Raw genomic sequence first — 19,547 nt, forward strand, 5'->3', positions numbered from 1 at the left:
AGAATCATCAATTATCCTTTCATTCCCATCTCTTCTATGAAAATACTTGGATTCTTCTAATTAGCAGTTTAATGACGTCTTAAGAAACAACAAAACGGAAACTATCTCATCCCTATTCCCTTCGTCCTCAATCTGACACTTGTACCCTTTCTATCTTGCAACTCTTCTATATAGCCAAACTTCTTGAAGGAATATTTGCTGCCTCCAGTTCCTCATCTTGTATTTACTTCTCAACCTACTCAAATTATTTTAATTCCCATGAAGCCAAGAAAAGAGTTCTAATCAGGGTCACCAATAACCTTCCTGTTGCTAAACCTAATGGATATTGTGTACAGTTCTTATCCTGTTTCAGTGTTTGATCTGCTGAGTGTCCCCTTTCATTATGAAACTCTAGGCTCAGGTGACACTTGTTCTACCACCTGTCAGTTTGCCACACTATGGTGACTTCCATGTTTCTGTGATGCTGGATGTAATGCCACAGACATTTTAAATACCAGCAGGGTCACCCACAGTGAAGAGGTTTCAGCAGAGCTTCCAGGCTAAAACAGATTAAGATGGAAAGGCAGACCACTTTTGAATGGGTAGCCAATGAAAACTTTCTGAATACCAGCAAAGCATTGATACAGAGCCAGAAAAAGATGTCTCTCATTGAAAGGCAATCAAACATGATACAGTAGCAGCAATAAAATCAATAATAACAAACATAGCAACAATTGTAAGGACGGTGCAGGACTGGGCAGTGTTTCATTCTGTTGTGGATAGGGTAGCCATGAGTTAGAACTGACTTGATGGCAACTAACACCATTCTAGTGTGTCTCCTTTTCACTTTGCTAACCATCTCTTTTCAGTCTCTGTAACAGATGCAACCATTTTCTACTCAGAAACTGTATGTTAGGTTTCTAAAGGCTCAGAATCAAGCAAGTCACTCTTCTCACTCCCTAGACAACTGCTTCAAATGCAGGCATACATCAGAGACACTGCAGTTTCAGTTCCAGACCACCATAATAAAGTGAGTCACACAATTTTTTTGGTTTCCTTGTAGTATGTACAATTTTTGCTTACACTAAAGTCTATTTAGTGTACATTAGTAGTATGAAAAAATTTGAAATATTGCAAGAATTACCAAAATGTGACAGACACACAAAGTGAGCACATGCTGTCAGAAAAATGGTACAAATAAGACTTTCGCAACGTAGGGATGCCACAAACCTTCAATCTGTAAAAAATGGTAAATCTATGAAGTGCAAGAAAGGAAAACTCAAAACAAAGTATGCCAGTATTAAAAAAATGACTCAAATTCTTAACCAGGTAAGATCCCTCCTCTGCAGCACTCTCTTGACATTTCCTCTTAACCTATCATGGCTTGGGTTCTCTAGAGGAACAAAACCAATGTAGCATAAATACAAATATATATATACATAGAGAGAAATTTCAAGGAAATGGATCACACAGTTACGGAAGCTGGCAAGTCCCTAACCCATGGTCAGGTGTCAGAATGAAGCCTTAGCTTAATGCACACAGTTGCAGGGGTTAATGAACCCCAAATTGGCAGGTCAGACAGCAGGTTGCTGGCTCATGTCCCAAGAGCCAGAGATGAGAGAATGATGCAGGATCAAGAGACAGTGAGCTCTGCCAGAACATTCACGTATTTTGGATGCAGGCCACACTTCCAAGGAAACAAAATGGTTTTTAGCTGTCTGGCTGCTCTCATGTCTTGACATGAGTTGCCAAGTAGTGTTGGAAAAGCCACAGATTTGCTTTCCCAAGATAAAATGCACCCTTTCAGAAACGACTGCCACCCTCTTATGGGTACGCTTAGCACAAAGTCCCTCTACTTCATAGCCCTTACCACAATTCTAACTTAACATTTATCTTTGTCATGGTTGCCTGGTGTCTGTCTCCCTCCGCCTCCTTTCGTAGTGTAAGATCCCTGAATATAGTCTGCTTTTTTCTCACCAGTGTATCCTAGTGTTAGCCCTGACTCATGCCACAGAGTCAGCTTTTAATATTCACCTGTCAAACAGAATGTGAAAATTCTTTAAAGTGCTTTACCTTGTAAATCTTCCATCAATTCAAACATTCCAGGATAGTTCACTTGAATTTCATCGGTATCCTATTAATAAAAAGAAATGTTCATTAGATATTCATGATCAAATACCCCAGATTCGAAAGGGGGGTCACAGAAATTGCTCAGCTCAATCTCTCATAGTAAGCAGGCATATTCTTCACAGATATCATCTGGTGCATATTTGATTTATAAAGATTTCATATTTTCAAATAATCAATTCTCATGCTAAGAAAAATCTTTATAAAACTCCATGAACTGGTTCTATTCTTTCCTGGGGGAAAATACAGAATAAAAGTCTACTCTACTCTACAGTCCATGACCCTCTCCCCCAAGTCTTTGAAAACTCTCTCACGACACTGCAGTCTTTTTTTTTAGGAAGGGAGTTAGCCTTCTAAACAAGTTTTTATAGATTCTTATACACTTTCTGGACCACAAGGTCGGTTTGAATTGCAAGGTCGGTAGTTCATGCTTACCAGATGTTCCTTGGAAACCCTATACAGGGTCATTATGAGTTGGAATTGACTTGATGGCATTCAACAACAACAACACATACTGACTATAGTTCTCTGGACACAAAGTACAGAAAACATCAATTCTCACTTAAACACAAACCAAACAAACACATAAGCTACTATTTTAACCTTAGACATTCAAAACAAAGAACAAAACACCACTTTTCCACTAATCAGGTTGACAGAAATAAAAAGTTTGCTAATATACCACAGGTCGTCTGGTTTTGCATACACAGGAACTCAGCTACACAGCAGAGCACTAACTTGATGCTACCTTTTAAAGAGTAACAGGAACACATCATCAAAATCTGAAATGCAGATTCTTGGACCAAGCAATCCACTGTTAGAAATTAACCTGAGATAAATGCCAAGATTATATGAAAAAAATTTATTGCAACATTGTTTGAAACGTATAAAATAAAAACCAAACCAACCAGAAATCAACTAAGTCTCCATTAATACAAGACTGGTCTTACAGTGCGGTGCTGAAGGAGAAACATTGGACTGTTAACCACAAGGCTGGTAGTTCAAACCCACATTCTACTCCTTGGAAACCTTGTACCTTGAACCGACTTGATAGCACTGAACAACAACATTGAATGAAATACTATGAAGTGTTAAAAAAAAACGAATGCATATAAGCGATCTCCAAGTTCTGTTATTGACTTTGGCAGGGGGCGGGTACGAGGGGACAAAACAGTCCATATAGGAAAAAAGCAAGACTGTTTATAGTATTGCGTATGTGGGTTTAAAGAATATAATGATATTTGGCTTTATGAAGGCAAAAAAGCTATGAAAGAATATAAAAAAATACAAATGTCTTTTCACTTTAAACTTTGCTCTATTTCTCTCACTTTCAATATATACATTCCCTCCCCCTCCCCAGCTTTTATTTATAAAAGTGTATGCATGATCAGATTGTAAGTACCCTTTTTAAATAATACCATCTCTGGGTGGTAGGATCATAACCACTTCATCTACAAACTTTTTGATACTAAAAAACAATTTTTGAAAGAGATTCTAAGATTAAAAACAATATCATTTCCTAGCTAGTATCTATTTAAGGAACTCCCTTTGAAAATGATTCTTTAATGAAACCAACTAACTCTAGTCAATCACAAGGATACCAAAATAGCTCTATCAAAGTAAGATGGACCTTAACTACAAGTTTCTTTTAATGTGCAGCCTGGAAGTTCTATTCTAAGAGGAAATGAGCTTCATTTAGAATGCCAACTCACTCTGCAAAAAATCACTGAGAGGATTACATAAATGTAAATTGTGGTAGTGGTTGTGTGCCACCAAGGTGGTTCCAACTCACAGTGGCCCCAAATAGGGTTTCCGAGGTTGTGAATCTTTACAGACAGAAAGCCTCCTTATTCTCCAGCGGAGCTACTGGTAGATTCAAACTACTGACCTTTCAGTTAGCAGCCCATATCATAAGCCACTATGCTACCAGGGTTCCTTATCATTTAAATACAATTATGTATTTATTAATCTGACTCAATTTCACTTGAAAAGATTAAAAAGTCCATTGCATTATAGAAGTAATGTACCTAATATTGTGTGTAACATAAACCTGTACAATTGATTATATAAAAGCTTTTTTGGATGGGAATTTTACAAAATGAATTAGGATAAAATATTAACAGCACTTTTAAGACAGTGTACATGTCTCAAAAGTTACATTTAATGATTCAAGAAATAAATGCTTACATGTCTAGTGGAAATCTTTCTAAAATGAATATCCCACTTTGCAACAGTAGAAAACCATGTGTGGTGGATATAATTTAACTTTCTTTTGATGACTCAGGGTAGAAACCTACATTTTTCTTCACAATGGGCAACAAATTTTGAGTTCCCAAATATCGTTGACTAAATTGTATTGACCAGAGTAATAGTATGATGCAGACTACATATTGTGATGTTATATGGTAAGCAGACTCCAGGTGTGGCACTGTGAGATCGGCACTGGATTGCGATCCACAAGGTCAGCAGTTCAAATCCACCAGCTGATCCTTGGAAATCCTATACAGGGTCACTATGAGTTGGAACTGACTCAACGGTACCTGACAACAACAGCATGTGATAAGCACTGTACTGCTATATAGCAAAGTCAGTAGTTCAAACCCACCAGCTGCTCCTTGGAGGAAACACTCTACAGGATCACTATGAGTTGCAGCCCACTAGATGGGACTTAACAACAAACTGTTGGCATAAACTATTTAACACCAACTCATGAAAATTTTCACTTAACTTCTGCATGTTGCCCAAATCCCTTACATTTTTCTCCTCACAGAGTTTTCAGGGACTTTATTTTCCCAATCAAAGACTCTCTTCTTTTCACCTTAATTACAGGTATGCAACTTAGCCAAGAGGGCTTCGAACCAGTTCTTTCCAGTTCAGTCATGACCAATTTAGCGAAACTAGAACACTTAAACTTTGTAAAATGTGGTTGCACCAGAACAATAATTTTAAAAAATTACAAATTCATGTCCTACCTAGAAGCTTAATCTCATACGGAGAAAACAAGGACAATCTGTTTGTTGGACAGCAACCAAACTGCTTGAGCTATAGAGTGGAAAACAATGGTGTCCAGCTCAAGATGGCAGCAGAACATACTATTTTGGGTGAATGTGTGTTGCTCTCCAGAGCCCTAGCAATAATCTAGCCTCCTGCATTATGCATCTTCCTAATCTTCCATTCTAGTACTTCAACTTGGAAATTTTCTCTTTCCTATAATTGCTCTAGTACACCTACATTTTACAAATTTGGGACTGTTTCAATTTCAGTGATGGTCACAAATGAATGAACCAGTGTTAATTAGTTAGCAGCATTCTTCAGCAATGTGGGAGACCATTCGTAAAAGGGGAGACTGTAAAGGTAACTTTTTTAAGAGTGCAAGTAACTAAACATGAGACATTTAAGACTATAAATCAGCGATTCCTAATTAAGTCATGTTGTTGGTTTTGTTGTTAAATGCTGTAAAGTTGGTTCTACTACACAGTGATTCTCTATTGGGTTTCTGGGGAGTGGCTGATAGGTTTGAACTGTTGTTGATCTTAACGGTTAGAAGTTCAGTGCATTTCCTAAAGTGCCCCCAATAGTCCTCTCTTAAGATCTGGTGAAAACTACAAGGCCTTTTCTTCACATATGAATAACAAAATCAATTTGGAACACAATGTCCCTGTGTTATTTGGATCTTCTAGTCCTGCTGTGGCGCTGTAGGATAAGCACTGGATTGCAAGGTCAGCTTGAACCACAAGGTTGGTGGATCAAAGTCACCAGTTGCTCCTCAGAAACCCTACACAGAGTTGTTATGAGTTGGAACCCACTCCACAGCATTTAACAACAACAATCTTTACAAAAGCAATTTTGACAGACCATTTTTGCATGGTGTCAGTGAATGGGATGAAGCCATCAACCTTTAAGTTAGATAAGAGCCAACTGTTTGTACCACCCAGGGTCCTTACTACAAAATACGCAGAAGTAAAAAAGGAAGGCAAATGTAGCTATGCTGGTACAAAAAAATTATGAAATATACTGCTATGAATGAGAAATGAGCTTCAGAAAAATATGTGTGTGTATGTATAGTATGTTGTTGTTGTTGTTATGTGCCATGGAGTTGGTTCTGACTCATAGCGACCCTGTACAGGGTTTTTGAGGCTGTAAATCTTTACGGGAGCAGAAAGCCTCATCTTTCTTCCATAGAACAGCTGGTAGTTTCGAATTGCTGACCGTGAGATTAGCAGACTGATTCGTAACCACTACGCTACCAGAGCTCCTTATGTATAGTATAGTACAGCATTTATTTTTTATTTAAAAAAACCTGAAATATTACATATTGAACTGTTTGTTAGTCATAAATATCTTAGAGGCAGCAGTTTCAAAGTATGGTCTGCAGACCCCTGAGGTTCCATAAGTCCTTTGGGGGGATTTACAAGGTCAAAATCATTTTCATAATACTACTAAGATATTGTCTTTTCACCTCTCATTCTTTCATAAGTATACAATGGAGTTTTCTGGACATGTGGTATCACAAGATATGTGGTATCTGAACATAGAAGCAGATACGAGAATTCAGCTCTCTTCTATTAAGCTACACATTATAGAAATTTAAGGCAATGGAATTCTCTAAATTATTATTTTTTTGGGGGGAAACTATAGCTCTTTCTCATAAAATAGGCTAGTTTATTAACATGTAATAGGTTTATTATCATCAGTTTTAAAAGGATAGTAAGATAATTCAGTTTTAATTCCTAACAAAGAGTTTTAGGGTCTTTTATAATTTTTGAGACCAAAATTATTGGGGAGGACAATATTCAAGAAGAAGATGGTTAGCAGGAGAATGATTAGTGAAGATACAGAAAGGAATACAGGGTTAAAGGGGATAGAGATAAACACTGTTATATACACAACCCTGGAGAAACAGTGTTCTATAGGTAGATACATGGACAGATAAACACAGGCAAATATGTATGGGAGGAACAGTGGTAGCATACACACATATATATATAAGAGTTTGACCAAGGATGTTTGTATGTATGTATTTCCCTTTGCTCCAAACACACCTATGAATGTGGTGGAGCATGTTGTTAAGTGCTGTCAAGTCAGTGCCAACCCACAGCGACCCTGTATAGGGTTTCCTTGGAGTGGCTCATAAGCTTGAACCACTGACCTTATGGTTCAAACTGACTTTGCAGTTCCCGCGTGTTAACCCACAGCACCACACCAGGACTCCATGGCGGAGCGTTTTGTTGTTGTTGTTAAGTGGCATCGAGTCAGTTCCACCCACAGCGACCCTGTATAGGGTTTCTGAGGAGCAGCTGGTGAGCTTGAACCACTGATCTTGCTGTTCAAAGCAGCTTTGTGGTCCAGCACATTAAGCCATAGCACCACAATGAGTTAAACTTCTTAGATATTACCAAATATCTTAAGGCAATGAGTTGCTGGGGCTGGGTCTGAGGACCATTGTCTCAGGGGCCACCATGGTCAATTGGTCAGAAAGAGGCTGGAGGAACCTGACATTATGGCCCTTGGTCAGCCTTCAGGTCTAGAAAAGAAGTCAGTTAACACTTTTGACTCAATTTTCATCCAAGCAGTAGATAAGCATATCCACTAGTAAGGTATGCTCACCATGGAATCAATCATTCAAAATCAAAAGGGCAACATTTACCTAAGGAGAAAGTTGAGAAGGGTGGGAAGGAAGGTGGGATGGAAATAAGAAATACAAGCAGGAAGTGGGATAACTTTGTTACAAGGAGGGGATTGCAAAATTAGAGGTGAAATAAAAGGTACGATTCGTTGAATATAAAACTGATGATCTTCTGATCTTCTCTGCAAACCTTTACTCATTTCACAATATAAATGTTTCAAAAAGAAAAAACTGCTGATCTTGAGAGCTAAAATTTTTAGGATTAAAGGAAATAGTAGATTTTCATTTCATTTGTATAAATTTCCAATCAAAATGTAAGAGGGTTATGTAAAAAACCTTTTTAAATATGTGACTAGTGGATGGCTGCAGAAAAGGTTTCTCAGTTATACACCTGTCTTAGTCTCATTACGGTGCCTTCTGTGCCATGGAAATAAACAATTTACAGGTCAGGGCTAATTATCAAAGTTTTAATGAAACTTAAGTGGGTATCTTTTCATACACTGAAGCTTTACAACAAGTTTACGAAAACGTGGCTCCAAAAATAAAAGTTTTTAGATGGACCAAGCATTTTAAGAAAAATTAGGAAGACTTCAAAGATGAGTCAACCTTGACAAATTGTGGCTGAAGTTCAGAAACTGGTGGAAGCAGACCACAGACTTCACATTGACAGAAGAGCTACTACAGTTAGTATCTTACATGGTCTGGCATTTTTAATATTGAGTAAACATCTTGGCATCAGCAAACTGTTTCTCTTTTCATTAAAGCAAGATTGAAGCTAATGAAGAAACTTTTATATGGAACAAATTGTAATCAGTTAGTTTTAGATTTACTAATATGATCCAGAGAGCAACATCGAATCAAAACAGCGAGTTTCAAAGTGATCTACTACCAGTTAAATTCAAGGCAGAGAGGTTAGTATCAGAAAGTTCTGGTGACTATTTTGGGGAATTAAAAAGGGGTAATAATCTTGATAGATTTTCTCAAAGGACACAGGATGATTATGTGGGTTGATTATGAGTAATTTAAAAGAAAACTGAAAGCTTTGTTAATGAGAAAAAGGCCAGGAAAGTAACATCAAGGAATTTCTTTCTATAACAACAGTGCACTTGCTCATTCTTCAAGTATAATGAGGACTAGGATTTTAATGGGAAACTTTACTCCATCCACTTTATAGCCCTAATACTGCTTCAGGAATATGATTTGTGTTCTGTGTGGATGCCCAAATTGCCATTTGACTTGGTGTAAACTGAAGATTGCACACTTCTTTGGGGAAGAGTTAGAGACAGAAACACAGCTTTCAGAAGTATATAGACACAGATGAAGGGTATGTCGAAAAATAATAGCGTCTTCATGTCCTGATACATTTAAGAGAGGTTTCTATGATCTTATAGCAATAATACTTTTTGACTTAACCTCTTATTTGTGCAACACTTATAAAATTAAAAATGATTAATAAATACAGTGTTCTTTCAATGTACAACTGCCTGTGTTAATAGTGTTTTTTAAACAGGCATACTTCGTTTTTGCATGTTTCACAATTTGAAGGTTTGCAGCAATCCTGTCTCCAGAGTCTTTTGGCATCATTTTTCCAACAGAATGTGCTTACTTCATGTCTCTGTGCCACAATCTGGCAATTGTGACAACACTGCAACCTTTTCATGCTATTGCACACTGAGAAGACTATACTCTGGTGCAGTAAGCATAACTTTCATATGCACTGCAAACCAAAAATTTCACGATTCACTTTGGTATGCTAACCACTTCATTGCAGTGATTTAGATCTAAACCTGTAATATCTTTGAGGTATGCCTATAAAACAAAGCAAACACTCAGATGAAACTGAGTTTTCTAACTTTCAGTTGCTCATTAACTGCTCTGAATGCAGTTTTCAGTTTTTATTTGACTCAGAAACTGTAAAGTTTTAAAGTAAAGGCCAACCCTAGCTGTGATTACTAAGTCCTGAGGTTTGTCTTTAGTTCCTAGTCTTTCTTACAGCATTTTGATACCTCCCTTCCTGGGAGCGCCTTTCCAACCTCAGGCACCCTGTAATATACATAGCCCTTGTCGTCTTTTACAACAAGGAAGGCTATGACAATCCATTTTTTAATTAATGTAATGAAGCATATTCACAGCAAACCACCTCAAACATTTACCAGAGGACTTTTAAAAGTACATGGAAAAATTCCATTATCTTTTAATTTCGTTTTTCATTAACTTCTTGAAGTCCCCTTGTATTTTTGAATATATCACCTCTAATTATGAAATGTATGTAGGAGCTGTGGTAGCGTAGTGGTTATGAGTCAGCTGTAAATCTCATTCATGGTCAGCAGTTCAAAACTACAAGCAGTTCTGCAGGAGAAAGATGAGGCTTTCTGCTCCTGTCAAAATTTACAGCCTTGGAAACCCTACACAGGATCACTGTGAGTCAGAAACGACTCCACGGCATACCACCACCACCACCAATTATGAAATGTAATGCTTTATTCATCAAGAAATTTCCTACTTCCTTTAATTAGGTTTAGAAATGCTTCTGGGCCCAAGGGATTTGGAAATTCATCTAAGTCTACTCAACCCATCTCCGAAGAAAGGTAATCATGTCCTTTTAGAATGACTTTGCTACTGGAGGGAATTGGAAGGAAGCAGTTAGAAGCACAGATGGGTCCCTGTTGGAAACCCAGTCTAGGAAAGTCTAGGAGTAGAGCAATAGAGAAGAGGATTAATATTTATTAAACATCTACCATGGGCCAAGGCACTTCACACTTCCTAGGCCTCCCAAATTTACATTCTCTTACAGCAGTTCAAAACTACCAGCTCTTCTGGGGGAGAAAGATGAGGCTTTCTGCTCCATAAAGATTTACAGCCTCATAAACCCTTTACAGGGTCGCTATGAATCAGAACCAAATCCACGGCACATAATAACAACAACATTTCTGACACAAATGGCACTACTTCAACGGAGGTGAAGATAATACTGTTACTATATGTCCATTTTTTTCTATCATTTGGAATGCTATAAATTCCATATTAAACCTAACTCTAGATTTTAAGATTCTGATGTAGTATGCTACAGAAAACAGTCTCCTTATTAACTGGTACCGTTTGTTTTTTACTACTTATTTAAGTAAGGAGCTCTGGTAGTGTAGTGGTTACGAATCGGGCTACTACCTCAAGGTCGGCAGTTCGAAACTACCAGCTGCTCTGCGGGAGAAAGATGAGGATTTCTGCTCCTGTAAAGATTTACAGCCTCGGAAACCCTGTGCAGGGTCGCTATGAGTCGGAACCGACTCCATGGTACTTAACAACAACAAAAAACAACTTATTTAAGTAGTATCATATTCCTATCTGTGTCAATCAAAATGTGTTGACACAAATTGAACATGTTCAATAAGAACTTTTTCTTATGAAAAAGTCTTTAGACAATACCATCAATACATGCAGCTTTCTATCTTTAAGAGGAGAGTATGTTGTTTCTTAGCTATGTCATTAACAGGTTACTTGCTTCTCTTGATAGTTACCACAGTCAGTGTATTAAAGCCAGCTCTGCCAAGAAGATGTCCTAGATCAGTGACAGCAGTGAAGGGAGAAATGTGTGGAGAAAATCCTCCTTCCCTTTCCATTTCTGCTAACTGCAAGGAACATCGGAGTTCGTAGAGTGTGTCACCTCCGAACATTGCACCAATAAACACTCCATCTGGCTTTAAAACGTAATGAATCTGTAATAAATGCAAAACAAAGCAATTCACAATTCTATATATAATAATGTTCAAAGAATAAACATATGGTGCCTAAATAAATGGTTTATGATCACTATTATTTTGGAAGGATGCCAAATTAATAGTTTGATAATTGATCTAAATAAACAACATCTACCCTATACAGGGGATCCTGGTGTGGCACTTTGCACCAGACAGCAAAGTTGTTTGAACTGCAAGGTCGGCGGATCAAGCTCACCAGCTGCTCCTCAGAAACCCTATACAGGGTTGCTATGGGTCAGAATCAACACAATGGCACACAACAACAACAAACCCTATACAGGGTCACTATGAGTTAGAACCGACTTGACAGCACTTAAAAACAAAAACAACAAAAGGCAACTAAAGTCAACAGTTCAAATCCACCAACTGCTCCTCAGAAACCCAACACAGGGTTGCTATGAGCAAAACACACTTGACAGCAGTTGTCAGAAAGTCTTTGCTGTACAATATAGATATGAAAATAGATAACATATTCACTGATAATATTAGCTACAATAATCATTTGTATATTTTTTAAATTGCTAATAATAGGTCTTACCTTTATAATGAAAATACTAAAATATAAACACAAATCTTAGGGGCTGTAAATTGCTCACAGAAAAACAAAATCACAATCATTCCTGTATTTGCGCTCTTTTACATGCCATTTTATAACAAATCTCATCAAAAGATGGAATCTATTTTCCTTCTCTTTGACATAAGTTGGACTTGGGAACTGCTTTGGCATTGGAGAAGATAAAAATATGAATAAATAATCAGATCGATTACCACAAAATGCTTCTTGGCAATTAAGAGAGAGAAGGAACCCACATATAAAATATTTTGTGGTATCAATATTATTTTGTACAGTTACTGTGGTCTCTACTATAGGATTATTTAAATTCTTGAGGAGGTGGAAATACCCACAGTGCTTCTGAATATGCCAAAGGACACCTAACATAGCTTGCTGAGATAATATATACTTCAGTAGATTTCATTTTCCCATTTTCAGATCTATATGTAAATAGTTTGTAAAAACCGAAGTTCTATTGTTAAATGTTGCTGAGTCAGTTCTGACTTACAGCAACAGAATAACAGGGTTTCTTATGAGTGACTGGTGGATTTGAATCACTGACCTTGCAGTTAGAAACCGAATATTTATTGTACAGCACCACTGTAGGTTATCTAATAATAATCAATACAGGATATTATAATGAACATGGATTTAAATACCTGTTCAAGTGCTCTAGGAAGGTCATTCACCCAGTGCAAACTAAAATATGAAAATATATATTTGTTTTATTCTTACTGGAATGATAAGCAAAAAAAAGTATTATTTTACAGTCTGAAACAAGCATGTCAAAATTCAGATTACATTCACATTTTAAAATAATAAATATTCCTAGGGGAAACTGTTATGCTCACAATAAACAATTTCTCCATTTGAGTATATCACCTTCTTTGCTTAAGTAAAACATAAGGTTTGATTAGCTACCTAATTAGTATCTATTACGGAAAAAGTAAAAATAATTCCTACTTGAGCCTCTCATCTAAACAGCGATTTTGAGATCTTATCTATACAAAATAATAAAAATAAACACCTGATGACATTTTCAAAGAAGCTCAACAATTAAATCTACCAGACAAGTCAGAGAAATACAGTATTTTAAGTCAGATTTTCCTATTTAAAAAAAAAAAATGCTATTATCATACATAAAATTCTCCCAAGGCAAACAGCATTATTCACCAAAAACAAGTCATAAAGTTTTCTGATAAATAGTATTCTACTTATTTAAAACAAAACAAAACAAAAAAAACTCCAACTTTCTATTTATTTAAACTAAAGTTTTATCATATTTAGCTCAACAAAGGGGAACAAAATATTTGGTTTAAGAAACCTTTTCCTTTGTCATCTGATTCATTTGCTGTCTCCCAGTGTTTGGTCATATGTGACAGCAAGAGTCAGACTACACCTAGTCACTGTGGAGCCTGAGCATACATATTTCACAGAGTTGGTATCCCTTTAACATGAGTGCTAAATACTCAATTCACATCCTAATATGCCACACCTACATTTATCTTTCAAAATGCTTTCCAAAATTAGAAACTTTAAAAGTAGGGAGGTCATATTATAAGCTATATCATACTAGTTGAGAAGGTTCCAACTCATAGCAAGCAACCCTGTAAAGGATTTCAAATACTGAGGATTTGAACTACTGACTTTATGGTTCACAGTCCAGTGCCGATTGTACAGAGCCACACCAGGAGTCCAAGGGTCTCCTGGTGGTGGTAGTTAAATGCCAATACTAAAATAGCTTTCTCATTTTATATAACTGACTTGGATGAATGGCATTTTACAAGAAAGTACCCTTAATCTCTTCACATCCTGATATGATATAAGAGACTCTTCCCAAGGGTGTGTCCTGCAACACCTTTCATCTCACAAAGATAAAAGGAGAGAGACAAGAATCAAGAAAAAGGGACCATGAAAAAGAGCCTGAGTGGAATGTGTCCGTTTGACCTGGGGTCCTTGTACTGTGAAGATTAATGTCAACACATAAAGAGATTTCTAAGGAAAGATGGATTTGCAGATGCTGCATGTAGAAAAGGACCTTTCCCCAGAGCTGATAGAAAAAGAAAGCCTTCCCCTAGAGCCAGCACGTTTCTAGACTTCTAGCCTACTAAACTTTGAGAATAGATTTGTTTGATAGAGCCATATATACTAGTGAAGAAAGGAAAACCATAAGAATTAGTTACTTGCAAAAAGCAAGCAGAAGATGTAAGTCCGTCTCCAGCCTATAACTGATTGGAATATCTAAAAGGGGTTCTAGAATTCCCCAGGGAAACAGGCTTCCGTATGGAGCTTTTGTAGTGTATAGGACCGTAGGTGGGATCCTGAGTCCCATCAAAACCTTCTGAGGTTGGACACTCCCACTGTAACGGATAAGCTGAAAGGATAGCTAGAACAACAGAAGATACTTCTTGAAAGTAAGATCAGCAGGAAAAATCCAAAATAAAAAAGGCAGTCTGAATGGCTACTACAAGAACAAGCAAGTTGTTCGCCAGGGATCCATTAAAAGGCAGGCAATGAAGTCCGTTCAGGACAAACCCCCCTCCAGACTGAAACTCAAAAGGGAACATAGGAGCAAGCATGTAAGCTTGCTAGTGATCACATTGGTATCCCAGTGAGTGAAAGGGGGGAAAGGCAGCAATGAAGAAATGGGCTGAGTTTAACTACATTCCATAGATTCCTATTGACCTGGAGATAAGAGAGAGAAGAGAAAGAGCTGGTTGGTCCAAAGTATGGTGAGACCTGGGGACTCCTGAATCCATGGACAAGGACATAGCCACAGAAGGCTAGAGCTGAGAGTGAAGCATCCAGCTGACATGAACTAAGGGGACACACACGAACGCCCAAACTTGCAGATAGTACCCATTTGACCTAGTTTCAATCGCTAGATGATCAGAACTCGACTAGAGGAAGATTAAAAAAAACAAAAAAATTGATCAAGGAAACGAGTGTAAATTGCTACAATTTGATGAACTTGACCTATACTTATGGTTGTAGTAGCTCAAAACACCAACTGAGAGGGAAGGAGTCATCACATTAAGTATCAATCTTATCCCCTCTGTATACAGAGTTGATATGGATGGGCAACTTAGACACTGGTTACCTAAAATGAGGGGGCGATAAAGACACAAAGTGACTGGCTTACAAGATTTCAAGGGTGAGGTTAGTTTTAAGAATGTGTGGGGGAAGTTTTCATTTTGTCTAGACAGGTCTGGTGAAAGAGATGGGAATAAGATTCTTATGATTCAATAGTGAGTAATTGTTATCATGACTAATCACAACTGTCATAACTGTAAAGGTAAAGTTTTGTAACAAAAAGAGGGGAGTAGTTAATCTTATAGTCCAAGAACAGAGGACAATAGGACCATCAAGGGAGAAGAGCATGAGCGGAATGCGGGATCCTATCGAGAATAGTGACACCAGAGATGGAGGCAGACATGAGGACATGGAGAGAAATGCAGCTGAGGACTCTAGACTCATAGAGAGAGAAAGGCTGTTTGCTGGCAGGCTTGTACAATGAGCCCTTTGGTTGCTTAAATGATTATTCCTGAGTGTTTCTGTGTACTTCCCCCGCCCGCCCCCAAAACAAAAAGAAAAACAAAAAACAGAGGCAATAGAAGCAAATACTGTTAAATGATGATATACGGAGGGTATTGTCATCATTACAATGAAACGATGCGTATAAAACTGATGTTCTCCCATGTAAACTAGCACTCAATTCACAATAAACACTTAACCCAGCAAAAGGCCTAATCAAACTGAAATGGCTGTAACTCTAAAAATAGTTATCAAAAGTGTTATAGCGGACATGGAGGGCATATTGAACCTTGAAGAAAAGCTACTGGATTGTAACAATGACAATAGCCCTGGTGACAGAGTGAGATCAGCAGTGTAAACCCACAACCCACACTACAGGAGGAAGACTGGGTTGTCTGTGCCCATAAAGATTTATAGCCTGGAAAACCCTATACAGGGTTGCCATGACTGAGAACTGACTCAGTGGCAATGAGTTTGATTAGTTTTATAATAATAAAGTAGGAGAATTAAGAAACCACATAGAATATTTATTTTCTCTATTACATTCTGAATTCTTTGAGGATAGATCTTGGTCTGAATTAATTTTAACTACCTCTCAAATGAATCCACCAAAAATACCTTATATATAATAAGTTATTATTCAATAAGTATTTACAATACATGCCTGTGGAATAAATTCCAAGGGAAAAGTAACTTTGAGAACTTTAATTCTGGCAGAAAAAATAGAGCTGAAGGAAATACTTTGTTGTTGTTAGGTGCCATCGAGTTGGTACCAACTAATAATGACCCTATGCACAACAGAACAAAATACTGTCCTATCTTGTACCAACCTCACAACCCCTGCCTCACTTGAGCCCATTGCTGCTGTCACTGTGCCAATCCATCTCATTGGGGGTCTTCCTCTTTTTTGATGACCTTCCACTTTACCAAGCATGATGTCCTTTCTCCAGGGACTGGTTCCATCTGATAATTTGTCTGAAGTATGAGAGACATAGGCTGGCCATCCTGGATTCAAAGGAGCATTCTGGCTGTACCTCTTTCAACAAAGATCTGTTTGTTCTTTTGGTAGTCCATGGTACTTTTAATATACTCCTCCAACACCATAACTCTAATGCATCAATTCTTCTATGGACTTCCCTATCACAGTTCAACTTTTACATGCTTAGAAGGTTATTGAAAATAACAGTTAACAATAACAACCCCTTAGTCCTCTAACTGACATATTTGCTCTTGAACACTTTAAACTGGTCTTGTGCAGCATATTTGCCTAATGCAATACACCATTTGATTTCTGGACTGTGGCTTCCTTGAGTGTTGATGGTGGATCCAAGCAAATTAAAGTCTTTGGCAACTTCAATCTTTTCTCCATTTATCTTGATGGGATTTACTGGTCTGGTGGTGAGGATTTTTGTTTTTTTCACATTGAGATGCAACCCATACTGAAGGCTGTGTTCTTTGAACTTCATCAGTAAGTATTTTAAGACCTCTTCGCTTTCAGCAAGCAAGGTTGTTATTATCTGCATATTGGAGACTGAGTCTTCCTCCAATCCTGATGCCACATTTTTCTTTCATAAAATCCAGATTCTCAGAGTGTAAGGCCCAATTGCCCTATAGTAACTTAATTTTTAAGAAAGGATCAGACTGCAGTGGGAAATGTTTAGCATTAACAACTCCCTTGGATTCAGAAGCCCCCTTCCCCCTTAACTGTGGCTAAACTTGGCTTTTGTAACACTGCTTACGCAAATTCCTCACATGAGTGGGCCTGCCTTACTCACAGGATACTGTGGCTAGCGATTAAGGCTAACCTTGAAAAGCAGCTGGCCAGTTAATTTTGAAAACTAACTGTCCAGGCAGATGTACCCGTATCCCCAAGGTAATCTTGAGAAGTAACTGTCCCAGCGGATGTACTCCTAGCCCCCACCCTAATAGCTCATGCATACATCATACACTTGGTTTGTACAAGATAATGTCTGACTACCTATGTATAAATACTCTTTGAAAAACTGGGTCAGGGCTTCAGTTTTTCCTGCTTTTGGGAGGCTGTAGTCGCTGGCCAGCTAATAAAGGTTTCCTTATCGATCCTGAGAGTGTTGAGTGGTCATTTGGGTAAATTGAGACACAACAAGAGTATGTGCTCAAAATACAGATTAAGTATGATGAAAGAATACAAGCCTGGCACACACCTTTTCTAATTGTAAGCCATTCAACACTCCACTGTTCTGTTCAAACAACTGCCTCTTGGTCTATGTACAGTTTCCTCATGAGCACAATGAAGTGTTCTGGAATACTCATGCTCCACAATGTTGTCCATAGCTTATCATGATCCACACAATCACAGACCTTTGCACAGTCAATAAGACATAGGTAATACAAACTTTCTCTAATTTGACAACGTAAGTTTTATGATACTGTTTTCTGATATTTGAATACTGTTGCCAGTATACTCTTTCAAACACCCACACCCATCACTATCAGTTCTAGGATATCAATTTGTAACAGGGAGGAAAATTCTTCTATCACAGATAAGCTTTAGAAAACTGAAAAACCAACAGAGAAATGGTTAAGACTTTTAAGACCATTATCTACACTAAGGAGCATATGGAGTACTGGTGTGGCACTGTAGGTTAATGCACTGGACTGCACAGTCGGCTTGAACCACAAGGTCAGCTGTTCAAGCCACTCCTCGGAAACCCTATTTATACAGCATCACTATGAGTCGGAACAACATGATGGCACTTAACAACAACCACAACAATGAGTATATAATACATAATTCTTTATTAGAGAAATTTTATAATTTACAAACCAAAGTTTATTATTTTTGTTTTGTGATATATAGCTAATAAGAATTTATTGCATTATCTATATTCTTTACCTTTTACTAAAACTTAATAGCATACATTATCTACTTACATCTAGTACATTTTAAAAGTACAAGAGGATTACAAACCTTAAACTGCTAACCACCAGGTCGAATGTATTTTCTCGGAAGGGAAGGAATTCTTCATCAGCTAAAACACTGTGAGTAGGAACTTCTGTTTCTAAAGTATGTTTCTAAGATAAAATATAAAAGCAAAAAAAAGCTAATTAGTAACTCAATTACTAGCACAATCACTGTCAAATTTAAGCAATGTTATATGAGGGGGTTTCAAAAAAATAGAATTAAAAAATAATGGAATTTTTTCCACAAACTTTTTGAAGTCCTGTTGTATTTATGTGGCAGTATACTTTCCACTATTGCATTAGGCAAATCTACTGCACAAGCCCTTTTTAAAGTGTTAAAGAGCAAAGATGACAGCTTGAGGACTAAGGTGCACATGACCCAAGCCATGGTATTTTCAATAACCTCATAAGCATACAAAAGCTGGACAGTGAATCAGGAAGACCACAGAAGAACTGATGCTTTTGAGTTATGGTGTTGGAGGAGAATATTGAAAGTGCCACAGGCTGCCAAAATAACCAATATATCCGTTTTGGAAGAAGTGCAGCCAGAGTGGTCCTTGGAGGCCAAGATGATCAAACTTCGTCTCTCATACTTTGGACATATTGTCAGGAGAGACATATTGTCACTGGAGAAGGATATCATGTTTGGTAAGGAGGCGGAACAGAGGAAAAAGGGAAGACCACCCAATGAGGTGGACTGGCGAAGTGGCAGCATCTATGGACTCAAGCGTGGCAACAGTGGTGAGGTTGGCCCAGGATTGGGCAGTGTTTCGTTCCACTGTGCATAAGGTCGCTATGGGTCAGTACCAACTCGATGGCACCTAACAACAACAACAACAACAAATATTTTCCAGAAATTATTTATAAGGCATGCAAAAACTACCTGTTAAATGACATTTACGACCAGCTACAAAACCTAGCTATTTAGCTGAAAAAGCATAAGCAGAATGCCCATCTCACACTAAACAAATCTCAGAAGGGTCACAGTTTCAGTGTAAAAAGGTACTAGTTGAAAATATGGGTGAATATT

At 37.7% G+C, this 19,547-nt stretch overlaps 1 protein-coding gene across 1 annotated transcript in view; it reads right to left on the reverse strand.

Moving 5' to 3' along the window:
* Positions 1-19,547, reverse strand: part of NDUFAF5 (NADH dehydrogenase (ubiquinone) complex I, assembly factor 5) — a 67,746-nt gene that overhangs the window by 32,191 nt on the left and 16,008 nt on the right. Inside the window, exons 5-8 of the mRNA XM_006865642.1 lie at positions 18,525-18,628; positions 12,700-12,739; positions 11,248-11,445; positions 2,053-2,113 (exon numbers count right to left, since the gene is read on the reverse strand). Of these exons, the coding sequence (XP_006865704.1) occupies positions 2,053-2,113; positions 11,248-11,445; positions 12,700-12,739; positions 18,525-18,628 (403 nt within the window). The remainder of the gene's footprint in view (positions 1-2,052; positions 2,114-11,247; positions 11,446-12,699; positions 12,740-18,524; positions 18,629-19,547) is intronic.

The sequence above is a fragment of the Chrysochloris asiatica genome, unplaced genomic scaffold (genome assembly GCF_000296735.1).
Source record: "Chrysochloris asiatica unplaced genomic scaffold, ChrAsi1.0 scaffold00080, whole genome shotgun sequence".
NCBI classification, from domain to species: Eukaryota; Metazoa; Chordata; class Mammalia; order Afrosoricida; family Chrysochloridae; genus Chrysochloris; species Chrysochloris asiatica.